General features: G+C 60.4%; 2 protein-coding genes across 3 annotated transcripts; both read left to right on the top strand.

The window, feature by feature from the left end:
- Window positions 1–43: 43 nt before the first annotated feature.
- Window positions 44–11,832, top strand: LOC148405956 (F-actin-uncapping protein LRRC16A-like). 2 transcript variants are annotated; one of them, XM_088404463.1, is made up of 37 exons: window positions 44–202; window positions 966–1,063; window positions 1,566–1,616; window positions 1,697–1,756; window positions 1,840–1,952; window positions 2,039–2,136; window positions 2,213–2,283; window positions 2,566–2,639; window positions 2,736–2,811; window positions 2,882–2,970; window positions 3,050–3,144; window positions 3,417–3,503; window positions 3,570–3,673; window positions 3,741–3,818; window positions 4,368–4,444; window positions 4,808–4,912; window positions 4,999–5,068; window positions 5,140–5,221; window positions 5,470–5,569; window positions 5,738–5,792; window positions 5,857–6,029; window positions 6,097–6,165; window positions 6,425–6,518; window positions 7,123–7,221; window positions 7,298–7,426; window positions 7,501–7,611; window positions 7,681–7,856; window positions 7,975–8,062; window positions 8,210–8,338; window positions 8,532–8,598; window positions 8,689–8,906; window positions 8,986–9,080; window positions 9,143–9,515; window positions 9,850–9,880; window positions 10,068–10,889; window positions 11,391–11,495; window positions 11,572–11,832. In XM_088404463.1, exons 1-37 carry the CDS (start codon window positions 169–171, stop codon window positions 11,661–11,663), a joined length of 4,488 nt encoding a protein of 1,495 aa, XP_088260589.1. In that variant the 5' UTR covers window positions 44–168; the 3' UTR covers window positions 11,664–11,832. The 2 variants fall into 2 exon arrangements, with proteins under 2 accessions (XP_088260589.1, XP_088260590.1); XM_088404464.1 differs by lacking the exon at window positions 10,068–10,889.
- Window positions 11,812–19,773, top strand: LOC148405955 (venom phosphodiesterase CdcPDE). The gene is made up of 25 exons (XM_088404465.1): window positions 11,812–12,239; window positions 13,873–13,960; window positions 14,731–14,865; window positions 14,927–15,052; window positions 15,114–15,174; window positions 15,253–15,350; window positions 15,541–15,620; window positions 15,686–15,805; window positions 15,870–15,979; window positions 16,039–16,104; window positions 16,177–16,249; window positions 16,500–16,608; window positions 16,669–16,791; window positions 16,892–16,923; window positions 16,996–17,123; window positions 17,201–17,270; window positions 17,341–17,428; window positions 17,532–17,704; window positions 17,873–17,927; window positions 18,005–18,159; window positions 18,233–18,359; window positions 18,427–18,504; window positions 18,907–19,039; window positions 19,257–19,413; window positions 19,518–19,773. Exons 1-25 carry the CDS (start codon window positions 12,204–12,206, stop codon window positions 19,686–19,688), a joined length of 2,592 nt encoding a protein of 863 aa, XP_088260591.1. The 5' UTR covers window positions 11,812–12,203; the 3' UTR covers window positions 19,689–19,773.
- The last annotated feature ends 144 nt before the right edge of the window (window positions 19,774–19,917 follow it).

Genomic DNA, 19,917 nt, shown 5'->3' with positions numbered 1-19,917 from the left:
GATTGTTTTGGTCTGAGCGAGCGAGTCGGACTTGCCGCTGCTTGCGTCTGTCTGGGTGTTTCCGTTGCCGCGCTGGGAATTTGGGCTGTCTGCAGAAGAGCGGCGACGAGTTGAAGAAGCTGAGCTGGAAAAGTTCTCTCGGAGCGGCGAAGAGAAAAAAAACAAAACATGGAGCAGTCACAATTCCCGAAGGAGTTACTCGGTGAGAACAGCTGCATGTTCGGTTTGCGCGTGCGTGCGTGTGAGGCAGCCTGCGCGACAACTTTTTTAAAACAACCAGTCACACACGCAAAAAAAAAACAAAACAGTGATCTAGTCAATGTTAATTGACGCGGTGCGTTAGTTTTCGCGGGGGTTTCTACCTGTTCCTTCCCATCCTCGGCCTGAGTGGGCGTGTCCTAACACATTCCTTTGGATGGGAGCAGAAAGTCCCCAAACGAGACCCGGTTTCTCATTTATCGGGTCCACGTCGCGTGATTTGCCGATGCGCGTTCTCGCTTAGCTCTTTGACTTGCGACAGATTTTGCGCGCAGTAATCCCTCGTTTATCGCGGCCTTATGTTCCGAAGCACCGAGCGGTCGCCAACTATTTACTTCCGGAGCCAATTTTGACCCTTCGTAGTTTTTCTGCTGTGCCTCCAAAAAGGCGCCGCAGGTATTCTTGTTGTCCGTGTGATGGCGCCACTCATGTTCTTCGTGATACTGAAGTTGAGTGACTTTGCAGGACCACTCCATGAGGAAAAGTCCTCACTGCAGAATGACAGCATATAGCAAATACCATACATAAATGTGTGCGTGTGTATGTGTGTATATATATATATATATATATATATATATATATATACATATAGGCCTATATATATATATATATATATATATATATATATATATATGTATGTATGTATGTGAAGAAGCCAAGCAAATCAAGTTGTTTTGTCTTTGCTCGCTGTTGTCGTGGTGGTGCAGAGAGCGTGCAGGAGGCGGTGGGGCAGAGCCTCACGCTGACTCTGAGATGCCAGGTCCAGCCGGAGGTCAAAGGTGAAAAAGCGGACAACAAAGTGCTGGTGAGCGCCCTCCGACCTTAGTTTGTCCTCACTTGCTGAGCTTGTCGCAGAGACCGTACCGGTGCCGTTTTTTGGGACATTCCGCAGAAAGCCCACGCGGGCGGGCGGGCGGGCGGGCGTGTGCGCACACGAGCCGAAAGGCGCGCTCATACCACGCCGCATGCCGCACGTCTTGATCATGTGATAGAGTGGGCGCGGCTTCCAAAACTCATCGGATGAAAACACGTTGCCACGGAAACACTTGCGCTCCGGAACGTGAAAAAAGACTATAAGCCGGGGGGCTCAAAGCACGAGAAAAAAGTCAGGGCTTATAGTCTGAAAGACACGCTTTTTGCTTACGTCTGATTTATAGCTTGCTTAAATGAAGAATGCTTGGCTTGCGTTTGAACTCCTTAAAGCTATTAGAAGAAAGATCTTAAATGAGTTTTTCCAAGCATGGAAAAAGCGCAAGCCGTCCCTACTGACTCTCAACGCCCGTGCGCGTGCGGTCTTGCGCGTCCAGGCCTTGGGGCGCTTTCGAGGCTTCCTGCTGTCGGCGCGCATCCCCTGCAAGGTCAGCCGACGCCCGCCCGCGCCCGCGCGCGTCCTCGGAGGCCGAGAAAAGTCGCCTGAACTTTGGAGAGGTGCGCGCAGGTGGAGCACTCCTTCAGCTACCTGGACATCCGGGCTCTCCGTAGCGACGACGCCACCGAGGTGAGACCCGAGCAGGAAGCGGAGGGAGCTAGCCGGTCGGCCGCGCGCTAGCTGTCGGCGCCAACGTGCGCGCGCGCCGGCAGGTGCAGGTGGAGTGCCGGCGCGGGCCCTGGACGCTGCGCTTGGCTTCGCGGGAGGACGCCGAGCGGGTCGTGGCCCACGTGGGATCCAGCCTGGCCGGGATCTGCCCGGACGCGTTCGTAGCCATTTCCGGATACGTACGGTAACGTGCGGACCGGCGGAGTAAAGCGGGTCTTCTTCGTCTTTGCGCGTCCCCCCCAGGAATTTGCGCAGGAAATTCCAGTTGACGCCCGCCGAGCGATGGGCGGCCCTCCGGGCGGCCTGGGAGCAGCGGGACCCCGCCGACGCCGGGCCCTGCGGTACCGTCTTTTCACTGGGTGGGGGAGGGGGGCGTCGAGCGCTTTGACTCATCCCCGGTCTGACGTCCCCTTTCAGGAGGATTCTCCCATCAGTACCGGGCCGTCTGCGACCAGCTAAACCTGGCCTACAGAGAGGAAGTCCAGTGGGTGAGCGAGCGCCGCGTCCTTTTCCTCCACTTTTTCCCGCTTCCGTGAAGAGCTGTTGCCGGAAGAAACGGGGGGCGCCTTCGCCTGTCTTCTTCCTCGGTCGTCTGCGGAAAAACGGCGTCCGTGACGAAATGCGTTCCTATCGCAAAATCGCAGCGGCGTGAGAAGTCGCTTCGTCTTCCGATGGACTTTGCTCTCGAATGCAAAAGCGCTCCGTTCCCGTCGGTCAAAAACGTCACGTAGCCCCATTTGAGTGGTCTGCCGGCGCTCGTCCTCCGTCAGGACGTGGACACCATCTACCTGAGCCAGGACAGCAGCGAACTCAACCTGAGCGACTTCAGTCACCTGGGCGGCAGGTAGGTGGGAGGGAGGGAGTCGGCGCCGTCCATCCGTCCGTCCGTCCGTCCGTCCGTCCCCCGCGTGAGATGTGGCGACGTGCGCTCGGGGCGCAGGGACCTGGCGGCCATCGTGGGCGCCCTGGAGCACAACGGCTGGTTCACCAAGTTGCTGGCCAAAGACTGCAAACTGGTAAGGGCGGCGGGCGGCGCGGGGGGCGGGCCGCACCCCGTTCCGCTCAAGCCGGTGCGCGCGGCTGTAGTCGGCGGACGTGTGCGAGCGGATCCTGCGCGTCATGTCCCGATCCGGACGCCTGGAGGAGCTGGTCCTCGACAACGCCGGCCTCAGAAGGTCCGCGGCGCCGCGTGGCGCGCTTCCTCCTGCTCTCCCTCATTTTTTTAAATGTTTTTGCCTCGTTTCTCCCCTGCAGTGACTTTGCTCAAAAGCTGTCCTCGGCGCTGTCTCGCAACCCCGCCTCGGCGCTGCACACGCTCAACCTGAGCAACAATTCTCTGGAAGACAAGGGTCGGCACCCCGCGCGCGCACGGACCCGTTTCGCTCGGCTAGCCCCACGCATTTCCCAACCTTAAGCCGTGTCGCGAAAAACGAGCGCAACGGGGACATCTGTTGACAAAAACATTTCAGTCGCTCAATTCGTCATCAATATTTGTCATAAAATGTCAATCATTCGGCCACAGAAAAATATTCAACGTAAAGCCTTTTCAAACTAAGAGTAAATCAATTGGAACGCGAAGCAACACCGCAAACACCGACGGACAAGCGCGTGTTGTCGGCAGGCGCGTGCGCTCTGGGCGCTCAGCTGAGCAAGCACGCCATTGGCCTGAAGGATTTGAACCTCAGCAGGACCTCCTTGTCCCCCAAAGGTGACCCGTCCGTCCGTCCGTCCCTTTCTGTGAGGGCCCGACCCCGCTCACGCGTGTGCGTTTCAGGCGTCAACTTGCTATGTCAGGCGCTGTGCGCCAATCCCAGCATGGCGGCCACCCTCACGCACCTGCAGCTGGCGGGGAACTCGCTCCGAGGGGACGAGCTGCAGGTGAGTGACCCCGCCGTCCCGTTAGCCGCGCGCTAGGCCGCCGAGTTGACGGCCTCGCTCTCCGCAGAACCTCCACAGCTTCCTGGCTCACGACAACCACTTAGAAGTTTTGGACTTGTCCTGCACGGACTGCTCCTTGGAGCAGGTCAATACGCGCGCGCACATTTGTATGACGCCGCTTGCGGGGACATCCAATGAAAACGCTCATTTCCATCTCCATCACGCTTACATTCACGTTGTCCCGAATGTCCTCGCGTGTCCAAAAATATCCTCACTACGTCGGTTAGGGTTAGCGGTCCTTTCAAGTTCAGGAACACGCAGACATTCATGTGCCTTTTTAGTTGCGTGGACATCAAGTATTTCCTAGCCCAGGGGTGTCCAAACCTTGTCTCTGAGAGAGGAAATTGTACTGTAGGACAGATAGCATTGCGGGCCGCCAAAACTTGGACGGCGGGCCGCAAATGGCCCCCGGGCCCTAGTTTGGACGTCCCAGCCTGAACTCAAGCAACATCCAATTCAAAGCTACAGCCTTAAAGCGAGTCTGGTACCCGCAAAAAACAGGTCTGAATTTGTGGGGGCCGAACTAAACGTCCTCGTGCGCGGCGGTCCTCGCAAGTACAGCGGAACGCAGACGCGCGGCACCGCACCCAAGCGGGCGACGAAACAATCGACGGCCGACGTTTGTTTGTGTCAGGTTTCGGCGTCTCTGCTCCGAGGATGTCTGAAGCGTCTGCGTGTCCTCAACATGTCCAAGACCGTCTACTCTCACAGGTGCGGAACGCCGGCGTCACCGAGCCTTGCTCGGCGCTTCGCTTCGCTTCGCTTCGCTTCGCTTCACGCGCACGCCGCGTGACAGGCAGGCGCGTAGCTCGGCCCTTGACGGGGATGGCCCGGGAAGGGGCTTTGCCTGTAATGGCACATCGGAGACTCCGGGCGGCGCCGTGGCCCTCTCGTTCTCGGAGCCCGTCCGGCGGTCGCAAACCTTTTCCGTTCGTTTTCAACAAAGGTTGTTTTCTTCTAAATCGCAGACGACTTTGAAGAAAAACGATCGGTAGCTTTTTGTCAATATGTAGCCGGTACGATACGATGGCGCGTGCGTGACGCGCGGCGAGGCAAGCCAACGTATGTTGCCAGGAGGAGCAGGGAGGTCCCGGCGTCCTTCAAGCAGTTCTTCAGCCTGTGCCGGGCTCTGAGCTGCGTCAACGTGTCGGGCTGCAGACTTCCCGCCGAGGCCCTCAAGTAGGACGGCGCGCGCCGGCCCGGCCCGGCCCGGCCCGGCCCGGCCGCTTTAGCGGCTTTTGACGCGCGCCCCGCCGTCCCCTCAGGGCGCTGCTGCTGGGCCTGGGCTGCAACCCCAACCTGAGCGACGTGTCTCTGGACCTGAGCGGCTGCGAGGTCGGCCCCGCCCGCCCGCCCGCCCGGCCGGCCGGCCGGGTCACCTGACCCCGCTCCCCTTTGACTTTCAGCTGCGCTCGGCGGGCTCTCAGATCCTGGAGGGCTGCGTGGCCGAGATCCCCAACATCTCCAGTCTGGACATCTCAGATAACGGTGACTCCGAGCAGTCTTGCGCTTAACATATACAGTAGGTGTGGAACTCCAGTCCGGGAGGGCCGGCGTCCCGCGCGTTTTGCAGGCGTCCCTTCCCGACGCCCCCGATTCAAATGATTAGCGTGATTTTCAGGCCCCCATCCTTTGAGTCAGGCGTGTTGGGAAGCGACGGCGGGAAAACATGCAGGGTACCGGGCCTCCGGGACTGGGCTGACGTTTCGTTAATGAGCGCTCCGCTTTCCCGCCAGGTCTGGACGGGGACCTGAGCGCCCTGCTGGCGTGGCTGGCCAAGAACCGCTCGGTGCGCCACCTGGCCCTGGGCGGAAACTTCCAGAACATCAAGTCCAAGTGAGTGGGTCGGCGGCGCCGGCGCGAGGCCATTGGCTCCCTCCCGGCGCGGGGCCGTTGGCTCCCTCCCGGCGCGGGGCCGTTGGCTCCCTCCCGGCGCGGGGCCGTTGGCTCCCTCCCGGCGCGGGGCCGTTGACTCCCTCCCGCCGCCCGTCTCCCGGTCCGCAGGAACGTGGCGGGCGTCCTGGACGACCTGGTCCGTTTGATCCAGGAGGAAGAGTCGGTGAGTGAGCGCGTCCCCGCCGGAGGGGCGGCCCGCGGCTGACCCGTGTTCGGGCCCCGGCCAGCCGCTGAGCTCGCTGTCGCTGGCCGACTCCAAGCTGAAGGGGGACCTGGCCGTGGTCCTCAACGCCCTGGGGGGCAACGGCTCGCTCACCAGGCTGGACATCAGCGGCAACGCCATGGGCGACATGGGCGCCAAAATGCTGGCCAAGGCCCTGCAGATCAACACCAAGCTCAGGTGGGGCGGGGCGGGGCGGGGCGGGCGGGCAATCTGCCCGCGTCGCGCTCACGCCGGCCCGTTGCAGGACACTCATCTGGGACAGGAACAACGTCAGCCCTCGGGGTCTGCAGGAAGTGGCGTCCGCCCTGGAGAAGTGAGTTTGCTCTTCTTCTGGCCGCCGCTCAGCTCGGCTGCGCCCCCGGACTGGAGTTTTCACAACTCATGAGCCGATGAAAATAAAAAAGTCCTATACTAGCCGTTCGTAGTCGAGGAGGCCCCTTTTCCCTTGCGCAAAACGGCCGACGGAGGTTAGAGCGAGCGCCTTCGTCGGGTCCACTTCACCTTGGGCCAAAAATGGCGCATGAAAAAGCGTTTCGTGCCGAAAGGCGGCTGACGTCGCTCCTTCCGGGCAGGAACTTCACCATCCGCTTCATGCCCGTTCCCATCGCGGACGCTGCCCAGGCGCTCAAGACCGACCCGGAAAAGACGGAGGACGCCCTTCTCAAGGTTGGCTCCGAGCCGCTTGTCGCACGACGCCGTCGCCACGGAACTTTTCAATGTGCCTTTAAATGCCGTGACAGCAACGGTGTAGGATCCTTTTCAAAAGAAGAGCTCATCAATTTGAACATGTAGCAAACTTCGTGCCACATTTTGGTTCCAAAACCTTTGGTTTGCAAAACCTTGTCACCTTTATTTTGTCAAATCTTACATTGTTGCGCTTTGTCATTATTGAGGAAAATTGCTGGCAGAAAGTCAGGCGAGCGATCTGGATCGGGATTTCTCGCCTTGGGCGTCGCTTACCAAACGCCCATACGTAAATGGGATCAGCAAATCCAACTTAATGCCGTGACAGGAACAGTAGTTTTCTTTTCAAATAGAGAGCAAACTGAATCAAACGTGAAACAACACGACGTTATGGAAAAACGTCTCGACGAGCACTCGTCGAGGGTTTGGTGGACGACCGGACTCCCAAGCTACAAGCGGCGGGCTTTTAGAACCCCGCCTTGCAACTTAAGCCCGCCAATACGGGTCCGGAATGTAAAAACGTGGCTCCAGTTTGTCTTCCACTTAGAAAGTCCGCCAGGCGTCGACACGGTGCCTTTGCGCGCAGATGGAGCACTTCCTGCTGAGGAACCACGAGACCCGCAAATACCTGCAGGAGCAGGCGTACCGGCTGCAGCAGGGAATCGTCACCAGCACCACGCAGCAGGCGGGCGGGCGGGGTCGGGGACGAGCGAGCGGAGCGGGTCCGGGCTCTCGCTGACCCTCCGCGCCTGTCTTTGCAGATGATGGACACCATGTGCGTGAAGCTTCAGGATCACCTCAACTCGCTCCTCTTCTGTCAGGACCGCGCCGTCCAGGAGGACGTGAAAGTGGCGGAGAGCCTGATGGCCGACGCCAGGAAGTCCAAGACCGTAGGTGAAGCTGAGGCGGCGCCGCTCGGGAGGGAGCACCACTTTGAAGGCTCGTCTGTCTGCCGACCCTCCAGCTGCTCCCCAGCCTCTACCGCCTCGGGGGCGACGGTCTGCGCGCCGCCATCCGGGACAAGTTGGAGTCGCTGGCGGCGGAGCTGGCGGCCGTCACGGACGAGCGGCTGGAGGTGGCGATCCGACGGGTCCCCGGGGGGTCGGGGGTCGTCGCTCACCCTTTTCTCACGCCCGCCGCGCAGACCATGCTGTCGTCCATGCTGGAAGCCGCCTCGGCGCTCTGCCCTCACGTGATGGAGACCGGCGCGCTCGGTCCGGACCTGCTGAGGGCGGGCGCGGGGAAGATGAGCGTCCCTCGCACGTTCATCGCCAAGACGCTCCTGGAGCAGACGGGCGCGGACATCCTCAACAAGATCAGGTGCCGGCGACCGCCACCTCGGGCTCCGCCACCTCGGGCTCCGCCACCTCGGGCTCCGCCACCTCGGGCTCCGCCTCCCAAATTTGTTGCCATCCTTTGCTTTCGTCTTCGCCCCCAGCGAGCTGAAACTGGGCGCGGCCTCCTTCATCTCCGATGGCGTCGCGGACCGGATCCTGGACTCTCTGTCCACGTGCTGCCACACGCTGGTCAGTCGCCCGCCCCCCGCCTCCCTGCCGCGGCGTCCAAACCATTTGCGTCCCCCAATTTGTCAAGACGATCAAACCCAGGCAGGCCCTGGTTCTGCGCCGTCCCCCGTCCGTCCCGCCCGAACCTTTTGTCCGTCCCGTCTGCAGGCCGGGCACGTGAGCAGGCAGGGCCGGCCCGCGCTCCGTCCCGAGTCCCGGGAGGAAACGCAAGTTCTGGATGAGACCGTCCTTCGGCCGGAGGCTCGCGAGGCGGAAGCCCAGGGGGACGCCCGCGTGGTGGGAACCGCTCCTCCCCCTTGTCAACTAAGGCCGTACCCGTCCCATACTAAATTCCGAATGATCAGCTATCGGTATGATATCGGAATCGGGTATCGGAACACCAAATATTAGTATGGCGCGGGTACTGAAAAAGTTGTTTTGGAACACCCTATTTGTCGAGTACCTTCTGATGGGTCACATTTCCCTCCAGATGACGGCCCAGTCCAAAAGGAAGAGCATTCTGGTGCGGATGCAGCGACCCGTCTCGGTGGCCTTTGGTAAGTCTCGCGGGCTTTGCCCTTATGGGCTTTGCCCCTATGGGCTTTTTTTTTTCCCCCCTGGGAAAACTTGGCACATTTACATCTCAGAGATGGAGTTTGACCTGGACAAGGCCCTGCAGGAGGTGCCGGCCCACGAGGCCGACCCGCCGGTCGGCGCGGAGGACCCAACGGCCCCGCCCCCGCCGCCCTCGCCCCCGCCGGACCTCGGCCCGGCTTTCCCGCCCGCGGGCTCGCCGCCGCCGCTGCGCCATCACACCAAAGTGCGGCCCAAAGCCAGGAGGAGAAACAAGCCCAGCCGGGTCGGCGTAGGTGGCCGGGAACACCAAAGTCCGACTTCGCGTCGTGGTCTCGACAGAACTTTAGACTCTTTTCTTCCGGCGCCAGACGTCACAGGGGGCGGAGCGTCACGGCGTGATGGGAAAGCTGGATGAGGGCCTCGACGAGTTTTACTCCAAGAAAGTCCTGCGAGTCAGCTTGAAGTGAGAGCCCGGCCCGGACCGAAAACCGTTTGAGGCCGTCACGCGTCTTCTCCTCCTCGCAGGCGCCTCGCCGCGCAAGACCCGCCCTCAAACGCGCCCCGCGCGGCCGACAAGAAGCGGGAATCCCGGAGGAGCGGCTTCTTCGACCTCATCAAAGGTCGGCCGTCCCGCTCGGAGAAAAACCGCGGGGCCGTCTCCGCGGGGCCGCCCCGCCCCGCCTCCCCGGTCGCCGACGAGGCGCCGGCGCCGGCTTCGCCCTCCTCGCCGTCTCTGCCCCGTGACGACGCCGGCTGCGAGACTTCCGCGGCGGCGGCGGCGGCGGCGGCCGAGGGGAAGGTAGCGCCCCTGTTACCGCACCGCGTGGGCGTCCCCGTCATGGCCGCCGACCTTCTGGCGGAGATGAAGGCGCGGCAGGAAAAAATGGCCGCTCACAAGGTGAGGGAAGATAAGCTAGGGTAAAACCTTTAGTTTCCGTAGCAACGGGGTAACCGAGTCAATAACACAAGGGGGACGACGCGTAAGACACTAAGTACTTAAACTAGCTAGCTAAGCGCGGCGAGTAATGAAGTAGATTCAGGATCCAGAGCAGGATCTAAGTACCGTAGCTAGCTCCATAAGCTGTAGGTAGCTATCGACATCGTCAAGCGGGTCGATTGGTCAAGCGGGCACTCCGAGTAGGAGAAGAGTACAGCCCGTAAGTTAGGAGAAAAGTACTCCAAAGGGTTTGCGCCAATTTCAGTCGTCTGAAAAGCTCTTTTTTGGGGTCTAGGCGGAGTCGTCAAAGGAAGATGGCCACTTGGGTAAGTCCGCGCTCTCGTGGATGCTAATGCTTGGTGTCAACTTCTCACATTCAGTCATTCCCCGCCTCGGAATCACAAATACCGTACGGCGGATCCCCCTTAATTCCCCCAAGATGTGTCATTTGTAATGTACGTGGCGGACCATATAGCGTGAGTGAACAGTGACGTACAGCATGTGTCCTCGCAGCCAACCAAACGGTCCATCCCGACTCGGACGCAGACACGGACCGGTCCCGACCACGGGCCGCCCCGAGGTCCAAAGCCTCCGCCGTCGGCCCCAAGTTGAGGCTCCCTCGATCAGTCCCCAAATCCCCCAGTCCTACCAGTGTAGCGCCCGGTCCCTCCAATGCCCATGATCCCTCCAGTCCATCTAGTACCCCGAGTCCAACCGGCGTCCCTAGTCTCGCCAGCGCCCCCGGTCCCTCCGGTCCATCTAGCGTGCCCATTCCCGCTAGTCCATCTAGTGCGTCCGATCCCCCCGCCGCCCCGAGTCCCTCCGGTGAGCCCGGTCCCACCGGTGCCCCCGGTCCTTCCATTGTGCCCGGTCCCACCAGTGCCCCCAGTCACTCAGATCCGGAGCGCGCACCGAGTCTCACCAGTGCCCCCAGTCCTCCCGCCGTGCCGAGTCTCATCGCTGTCCCCGTTCCCTCCGGTCCATCGAGTGCCTCCGACCCCCCGAGCGCCCCGAATCCCTCCGGTGTCCCAAGTCCTTCCAGTAGTCCCAGTCCGCCCGGTCCCTCCAGTGTGCCTAGTCTCACCACTGTCCCCGTTACCTCCGGTCCATCGAGTGCCTCCGACCCCCCGAGCGCCCCGAATCCCTCCGGTGTCCCAAGTCCTTCCAGTAGTCCCAGTCCGCCCGGTCCCTCCAGTGTGCCTAGTCTCACCACTGTCCCCGTTACCTCCGGTCCATCGAGTGCCTCCGACCCCCCGAGCGCCCCGAATCCCTCCGGTGTCCCAAGTCCTTCCAGTAGTCCCAGTCTGCCCGGTCCTTCGGGCCCGTCTGTGCCGGGTAAGTGCAGGCAAAATAGTGTTGATGAGGGAACAGGAAGTGAGTATAAGGGACGTGAGTTGACATATTGTGACATTGAGTTAATGCGCATTACGACATTAACTGGAGAACCCACGGGGTCATTTCTTAATTGTATTTTGTTAGGAGAAAAGGCTTCTTGGGTTCTTCAGGGTTAAGCTGATGCGAGACAGTGTACAGCTAAGCTAAGCGAAGCGCTAAGCTACCACATGGCAATGCTAAAGCAACAAGCAAAGATGTTAAAATGATGTAAGATAATGTTAATCTGTTATGTGCCGACGCTAAGATAACGCGCGCGCCATTAACATGGGATGATGCTAAGCTGACACGTGACAGTCCCAAGCTAACAAGTAGCGCGAAGCTGCATGCCGCATGACGACGCCAGACGGCACGTGACGACGTTGAGCTCGATGCGTACGCGACGACGCTAATCGAACAAGCTAAAGCATAAAAATGCCCGGCTAACGTTTGTTTTCCGTCAAGACGGCCGGGCGGTCCGAGTTCGGCCTCCGGCCCCCGGCCCGAGGAGGGCGCCGTCGGAACGCGGGGCGAAGCGAAGCGGCGGGTGCCAAATCGGCCGTCGGCCCGGTCAGTCCGACGCGAAACGACGTCGCTTTACTGATGTCGTACTTTCCTAACGAAGGCCTTTCCGTGTTCCCCGCAGCGTCGTCGCCGTCCCTCGAGACGTCGCCGCGGCGCCCTCCGAGCGGGCGCCGGCGAGCCGAGTCCCTGCCGCAGGTCGCGCCGACGCCCTAGCGCGCGGCCCGCGCCCTCGCTAATAATGCCGACGGCAGCCCGGACAAGACTCGGTCGCCGCCGCCGCCGCCGCCGCCGTCCCCGCCTTTCACGCGTCTTGGCTTTTTGCAGATTTTCTTCTGATGTTCTTTGCATTTTGAAACAATAAAAAGAGTGAGACTTCCCGGACCGCCAGACGAACAAAATATTTGCTAAACGGCTGACGGACGCGGTTCGTGCCCCGCTTTGCAAATTCCGCCGACGGCCGCGGACGCGTTTACGACCGCGCCCTTTTCGGTGAGTTTTTATGATTGACGATTAGGATTAACCGTGTCATCGTTGTCGCCGGCCTCTCCTCTCACGCGGCGCGTAAAGGAAAAACGTGAGCGTGCGAGAAGGCCGGCGGGTTCCCGGAGCGGGACGTGACGCCTCGGCCGCCTTATCTAGCGCCGCCCGCCTTATCTTCTGCTAATCAGTGACCGAGGTCACACCTGCGCGGTCCGGAGGTCGCCCGCCCGCCCGCCCGCCGCTCGCTCGCCACGGAATCCCGGCCAACGCACCATGAAGGCGCCGCAGAAAAAGAAGCAGATCGTGTTGGTGAGTCGCCGACTTTCTACACCGTTTGCGCGGAAAGCCGCGCGCGGGCTCGGCCGACTCGGTTAAAGGTCGTCGGTCGGTCGCCGAGGCGTCCCGCCTCAAGTCGGCCCTCCGTCAGTCGCCAGGAGGATTCGCCGCGTCGATCGATAGCGGTCGAAAGAAATTTGCCACGCCGCTCGATAACGCTCGATCCCGCCCGGCTAGCAGAAGTCCGGGCGCCCCCGTTGAAACGTTAGCGTTTTCCTATCGAAGAAAGCCAGGCGATGGGCTTCGAGATGCCGAAACGTCATCGTGACCTTTGACCCGTGCAATTGAAAAAAGAAAAAAGAAATCCGATGGATGTCAAAGCTTGTCATGGAGTAACGGTGTCCTTTTTCTCATCCGGAATACTAGATAGGGGGGTGCAGGCAGACATTTGTCTCGGGGGGGGGGGGCAATGAATTCAGCGTATTTTTTTTCATTCTACGTGCCATCAGGATTTCATCAATAAATGAATCACATGAATTTGACTGAGCATTTCCTTCGAAGTGCGGGGGGGGGGGACGACAGTGCGAAAAGCCGGCAAATGTCACGGTTGACTTGACTTCCATCTCGCGGCCGCCTTCAACCAATGGCCTCGGAGCTGCTGTTAACGGGGAGTCGGCGGCACCTGCGGCCATTTAACGGTCCTCCCATCAAGGTAGCGACGGCGTTTGGGCGCGGCTACGTCCGGGCCGCGGCCTTTCACGCCGTTCCGTTCCGTCCGCCGCCGTCCGCCCAATAGAACCTCTGACATTCAGGCACGGCGTCATGACAAAGTAAGACGCTACTCGGACAAAAAGAAGCGCGACAGGAGACTGCCGCGGTACGAGGCGCGCGCGCATTGGTCTACGTACGTCTGTGTCAATGGATGGTACGCGTGCACGCGCCGTAGGAGGGATTTTTTTTTTTGGAAAGGTTTGTCCTCGTGGACTTAAAGGAGCGCCCGCGTCGCTGACGGCGCCTGTGAGTATGCCCTGGCTTCGTCCCGCCGTTTGGAATGGGGCCCAATAAGTTCCCACGTGCCCTTGCAACAATTTCAGTTTTTTTTTCTCAACCCTCTTGCACTGGTGCAAAACCAAACAGAACGTTTCTTCCCCGGACGTAGGCGGAATTTGTTCTATTTCGGTCCCAGGTTAGGAAGTGGTAGGGGTTTCACCGGAGAAAAGAATTGTATTTTATGACTTATAAATATGAAATTCTAACGAGACAATCAATTTTTTGCAACGTTTGTAAACAAGCGCAGCAGCCGCACATTGGGATGATTGGATTACCGCACCAACACAACAGTTACACGCTCGATGGGGGTTTACTGGTGGAGCGTGCCCCCCGGCGCTGAGTAAAATAGCAGTTGAAAAGCAATATTTAGATGGACTCTTCCGTTGCCTGATGGAAGATGGCCCCCTGGTGGCCGGTAACAAGAAAAAAGTGCGCCTGGACTATGGGGCACAGGGTTCAAAGCATAAGAAAAAAGTTACTGAAGCCTAACCTCGCCATTGGGTGGCTCTTCTCTTTCGTCGCATATGGTCTCAGAACTTTTGATGCGATTTCCCCATTCCTTGTTTTCGTTGGTCCCCCTTTTTTGTGACCTTTTTTTTTTTTTTTTTTCGCTCAGGTGGCCGTGTCGTCCGTGTTGCTGGTGACATTGATCCTAGGCCTGGGACTGGGACTCGGTCTGGAATTGCAGGCGTGTCGAAACCAAGGTGGCCTCATAAACACGCACGTGGAGCTTTTTCTATTTTCATGAGGACAACCTTTCCGTAAGCCTGACCAAAATCCAGTTCCAAAAGCAAGTCTCTTCCCTCAAGTACAGATCTGAAGTTGAATTCGGTCCTCACCATGCTTTACAAACCAAGCGCGCGCACACACACACACACACACACTGAGCTGCTTTGACGGCGCCAGCGTTGTTATTGCGTCGTCACGGCGACGGCGGCCCAACGCACTCAACGCAGAAGGTCCTCGAAGTGTTTGTAAAGTTTCGGCACTTTGAAAAGGTCGGCCGCGCAGCGAGCCGGTCGTTTCCGTGGACAATCATTGACGTCCCCCGACGGAAAATCCCTAAGTCGGGATTTGCCCTTTGCCACCATTCTCCCGCCCTCTTCGCATAGTCGCGCAGTCTTGAAAACAAACTAGGAGCTCTGGGAAAAAACTGGAGCCCTCGTCCAACTTCTTATTCGGCAAACTAAACGCTCTGCTTGAATGGAAAATGTTCAATTAAACATAAGAATAACGTATGAGGTGTCAAACTCCGGTCGTCGAGGGCCGGCATCCCGCATGTTTCCCAAGCTTCTCTTTCCCACGCGCCCGTTCAAATGATCGGGATCATTTGAAAGCTCCCGCGGAGCTTGCTAATGAGCTCATCGTTTGAATCGCGTGCGTCGGGCAGGAAAACAAATGGGAAAATACGCGGTACGCCGGCCCTCCGGGACCGGACTTCCGCACGTGCGCTAAAAAGCTTTTTGCCCCCCAGTGGCGCCGCACACGTCATGCAGGAATCGCTGCTACCTGCCGTACGAGGGCGACGAAGCCGGCTGCAGATGCGACGCCGCCTGCCGGGACGGCGCCGCCTGCTGCCACGACTACCACGACCTGTGCCAGGCCCCCGGTAAGAGGAGGCCGCGCCCCGAGAGCCGGCCCGCGCCAGTACCCGACGCCCCTTTCCGCAGGGGAACTGTGGGAGTGCACGCGGCTGCGCTGCGGCGAGAGCAGGTCGCCGGCGAGCCGCTGCCAGTGCTCGGACGACTGCGGCGCCACCGGCGACTGCTGCACCAACTACCGCCACGTGTGCCACGGTGAGACCGGACCGGCGGCGGCGCCGCCGCGTCGGTCCGCCTGACCCGCGTGCTTTGGCAGGAGAAAGCCAGTGGGCGGAGGAGCGGTGCGACGACTTGTCCCGCCCGTCTTGTCCGCCGGGGTAGGGGGCGTCCGCAGGCCTCGCCGCCGGCTAGCGCGGGCGGGACGCGCTGTGACGGCCGTCGTCTCGCCGCGCCAGGTTCTCGCGCCAGCCGCTGCTCCTGGTGTCTCTGGACGGCCTGCGGGCCGACTACCTGCAGCTGTGGAGCGCGCTCGTCCCCGTTCTCACCAAACTCAGTGAGTAGTTCTGCCCGGCGGGTTTCTGATTCGGGGGACGGGCGCCGCGACAAAACGTTTGGTTCTCGGCGCGCGGATTTCGAATGCGTAAATGACTACCTGCGACAGAGTACGTTCGAAAGGCCCGAGGGGTCGAACGTCGACGAGTTCCCATCGTCGAAGGTCATCGGATGTGTATTTTGTCCTCCAGAGACGTGCGGAACTTCAAGCGCATACATGCAGTCGGCCTTTCCCAGCAAGACCTTCCCCAACCACTACAGCATCGTCACGGTAACGCACGCTCACAAAGTCGCTTAGTCGAGCTTAGGCGAAGGCCGCGCCCCCTCCTCGCACAGGGTCTGTACCCCGAGTCCAACGGTCTGATCGACAACGTGATGTACGATCCGGCGATAGATGCTATCTTCACCTTGTCGGGCCCGCAGAAGGAAAACCCGGACTGGTACCTGGGACAGCCGGTGAGCGGGCCGCCTCGCTCGGTCGCTCGGCGTCACGGGTGACCGTGCGGGATTTCCTCTGCAGATCTGGCACACGGCGAAGTACCAGGGCCTGAAGTCGGGAACCTTCTTCTGGCCCGGGTCGGACGTCCGGATCAACGGCAGCTATCCTGACATCCACAAGCCGTACGACGGGTACGAGGACGGTCCCGCGCGTCGAGCTCATCCCGCACGCTTGACTTGACCCCGCGCAGGAAGGTCCCGTTCGAGGAGCGGGTCTTAACGGTCTTGAAGTGGCTCCAGCTTCCAGAGCAGCAGAGGTGACTCCGCTCCCAAGTACCGAGTCCCGAACGGGCGAGCCGCCTTGTCACGCGCCGTCCCTTCTCCTCCAGACCGGACTTCTATACCCTGTACCTGGAGGAGCCGGACAAATCGGGACACAGCTTCGGTCCCGTCAGCGGAGGGGTATGTCAAAACCTTAGCGGCGTCCTATCGAACGCTACCGTATCTGCGCCTGCCGTTGTTGGTCGAAGGGAAACATGGAAAACAGGCTGGACGGTGGCTCCGGAGGACCGGACTCTTTCACGATCGCTTTCACGATCTGTTGTTCATCATTTGAGGCTTACGCTTAGTAGGATATATTTGGCTAGCGCCAAACAACGGGGACCGCGGCCGGCTCACGCGGAGCCGACGGCCGTCCTGCGACCCTGTACAGGTGGCGCAGGCCATCAAAGGCGTGGACGAGATGATCGGTCAGCTGATGAACGGGCTCAAGCAGATCGGACTTCACCGATGCGTCAACGTCGTGGTGCTGGCCGATCACGGTAACGCCGCCGGCGCCGCGCCGCCCGGGCGGGAAGTAGCTGAGCCGCGTGCGGCGACAGGCATGGAGGAGACCAGCTGCGAGCGGAAGGAAAACCTGCAGGAGTTCCTGGGCGACGTCGGCGACTACAACATCACCGAGGGACCCTTCGGCCGCATCCGGGCCAAAGACAAGCACGCCCACCGTGAGCATATAAAACTCAACAAAATCAGGGCACACACCTCTGACTCCCAGTAACCTCAGGGCGGAACGGGATCAGTAACGCGTGTGCTCGCGTCTTTCAGTGGATGCGGCTGGCCTGGTGGCTAACATGACGGTAAGCGCGCGTCGTCCGCCGGGGACGGTTGAGCGCGACGCGGGAACGACGCGGCGTCTGTCGCCGTTTCAGTGCAAGCGCCCCACGCAGAAGCTGCGTCCGTACCTCAAGTGGCACCTACCCAAACGGCTCCACTTCGCCAACAGCCGCCGCATCGAAGACGTGGCCGTGCTGGTGGAGCCCAAATGGCTGCTGGAGAGGTAGCGTCCCGGCGCCCGCCCCGCGCCCGCTCCCGCGCCCCAGCCCGTCGCGCGACCGCCTTGCGCCCCGTTCGCAGGCTCCCCGGCTCGCTGCGCTTTTGTTCCGGCGGCCAGCACGGCTACGACAACGACGCGCCCAGCATGCACGTGAGCCTCGCCCGACGCCGTCCGCTAGCGTGGCGCGCCAGCCCGGCTAACCTGACGTACCTCCGGTCAGGCCATGTTTGTCGCCCACGGGCCAAAGTTTGCCTCCCGCACCCAAGTGGAGCCCTTCGCCAACGTGGAGCTCTACAACCTGATGTGCGGTGGGTCCCCGCCCACGCCAGCCGGCGCGTCCTCTAGCCAAACGCGTCAGCCCTCTAACCAAGCCCCGCAATCGTTATCTGCGGCGGCGTCGGTCGGGCGCAGACGTGCTGCAGATCTCGCCGGCCCCTAACAACGGGACGCACGGCAGCTTGAACCACATGCTGCGAACGCCCTTTTACACGCCGAGTCCCCCGCCGGAAGAGAGCGCACCTGCAGAGTGCGGCCTCAGCAGTCTGCGGCCGCAAGACCAGCTAGGCTGCTTCTGTCCCGCCATGGTGCGCCCTTTATTCACTCCTCATGCCGTTGTTACTCTTGCCAGCCTGTAGGACTGGTACTGTAGAACTCGCCGGAACTTTACGGTCACTGGGACTGCGACTCTTAATTAATATCACTGTAGCGGTTTTGAGAACGCTGCCGTTGTTGTGCTCCTTTCTGCATGCCAGAGCGAAGACGCCGTCGCGACCGCCAACGGTCGTCTCAATATGACGTCCGCTCAAGGTGGGCCTAAGCCGCGGCCGTCCGGTCCCGAAGCCTTTCGTCCAAGCGGTCCAATTTCTTCGGTCCCGTTCCCGCAGAGGCGGCGGCGCGACACAATCATCTACCGTTTGGCCGGCCCCGCTCGTTGCGGCCCGGGGAGCGTTACTGCGTCCTCCACCAGGAGGCGTTTGTGAGCGCCTACAGCGCTGACCTGAAGATGGCGCTGTGGAGCTCCTTCAGCGTGGATGCGCCGGTGCGCAACTCTCTTGAAACCTCCGCTGGTTGGACTCGGCACGAAACACGCGTTTTTTTCCTTTGTTTTGCAGAACGCATCCGAGCCGCTGCCGCCGGTCGGGCCCGAGTGCCTACGGGCCGACGTACGGATCCTCCCGTCCGACGGCCGTCGTTGCGACGACTACGGCGACTTCCGGCCCGCCTTCCTGTACCCGCCCGGTGCGCTTGGCCGGACGGCGCGCCGTGACCTCCGTTGACCCGGCGTGACTCTGCCGTGTCGTCGTAGGGCTATCCTCGAAGGAGGCGGAGCGGCGTGACGCGTTGCTGAGCAGCCACGTGGTGCCCATGTACCCCCACTTTCACAGTACGCCGCTTCCGTCGTAACCGACCCTAACCCTGACCCGCTCTTTCCATCGCTCGCTAGCCTCAAGTGACGCTGTCCCAAACCTACCGCGGCTAACGCCAAAGCTAGCAATTAGCCACAGCGGGTTAAGACGACGTCAATTGACGCCAGCGGCTTGGAAGCCACAGCTAGCAACTAGCCGCTCTCCATTAAATTCCAAAGCGTAATTTTGACGAGAAAATGGTGGTTGTCATTGCTCGGTTTCCCCCCTTTTACGTCGCGTATCTTGACCGCCGGGGGGCGATGTCGCGCGTTGGCCAATGACGATGAGCCAGTAGGAAAGTGTTTTTTTTTTGCAGTGGAATATTTCAGGGGTAATATTTGAATAATGCGGTGACTCGTGTCCCGGTGTTCCGTCTGCAGGGATCTGGGCGTACTTCCACAACACGCTGATCAACAAGTACGCGTCCATCTACAATGGCGTCAACGTGCTGACGGGCCCCGCCTTCGACTACGATCACGACGGGCGTCATGACCGGCTTGAGCTCATCAGGCGGTAAGGGTTCACTCTTTCTTTACTTCTAGTTACGTCTAATGAAGTGGGTTTTGTTGTTGGAATGTCGAAGGGGAAGTCAACCTTCAAAATAAAGGGTCTTTCCAACGTGTCTCGTGATACGAATGCAGCAAAGCGGCCATTTTGTATTGATCTCGGGCCGCCGACTGAGAGTCAACGATATCGGCGGTCCCTTTTTGACCGCGACGCTGTCCTCTAGGTCGGCCGCCCCGACCAACATGTCCGTCCCCACGCATTACTTCGCCGTGCTAACCGGCTGCCGCAACGCCAGCCAAGCGCCGGGGAAATGCGAGGGGCCCTTGCGCGCCGTGGCCTTTCTGCTGCCTCACAGACCCGACAACTCCGAGAACTGCCGGGTAAGGAAAAGACGCACCCCGCGTTGAAACGGTCCGCTCGCCGGGCCAGAAGTTAGCGGCCGGCGCCCTCGGCCGGCGCCGTCAAAAGCCCTTTGCGTCAACAGAGCGGCCGCCACGAAGCCGCTTGGGTGGAAGATCACCTTTGGTTCCACCAAGCCCGGGTGCGGGACGTGGAGTGGATGGCGGGACTGGACTTCTACCAGGAGAGTCACCGCCCGGTGGATGAGCTGCTCCGGCTCAAGGCCCGCCCCACCGCCGCCAATCCAAAGCCGTGAAGAAAAAGACAAAAGGCGGCTTCGGCCTTTCATTTCTTCCTTTCCCTTCGGGTTCCATTCGGTCAATAAAAGAAGAGGCGAAGGACTCGATTGACAAATTGACAAAAAGTCAAGCGGCCCCAACCTCCGACCCGAGAACGGGGACGGAGCCACCTTAGCGACGAGCGCTAGTCCGCCTCGGGACGCGACGCGGGAAGGCCGCGAGCGGAAACTCCCAAGCCTTGGTATC

Source organism: Hippichthys cyanospilos, chromosome 21 (genome assembly GCF_059441005.1).
Source record: "Hippichthys cyanospilos isolate Australia breed blue-spotted pipefish chromosome 21, RoL_Hcya_1.0, whole genome shotgun sequence".
Lineage (NCBI taxonomy): Eukaryota > Metazoa > Chordata > Actinopteri > Syngnathiformes > Syngnathidae > Hippichthys > Hippichthys cyanospilos.
The sequence above is the reverse complement of the archived record's forward strand: the minus strand, read 5'-3'. Positions and strand labels throughout refer to the sequence as shown.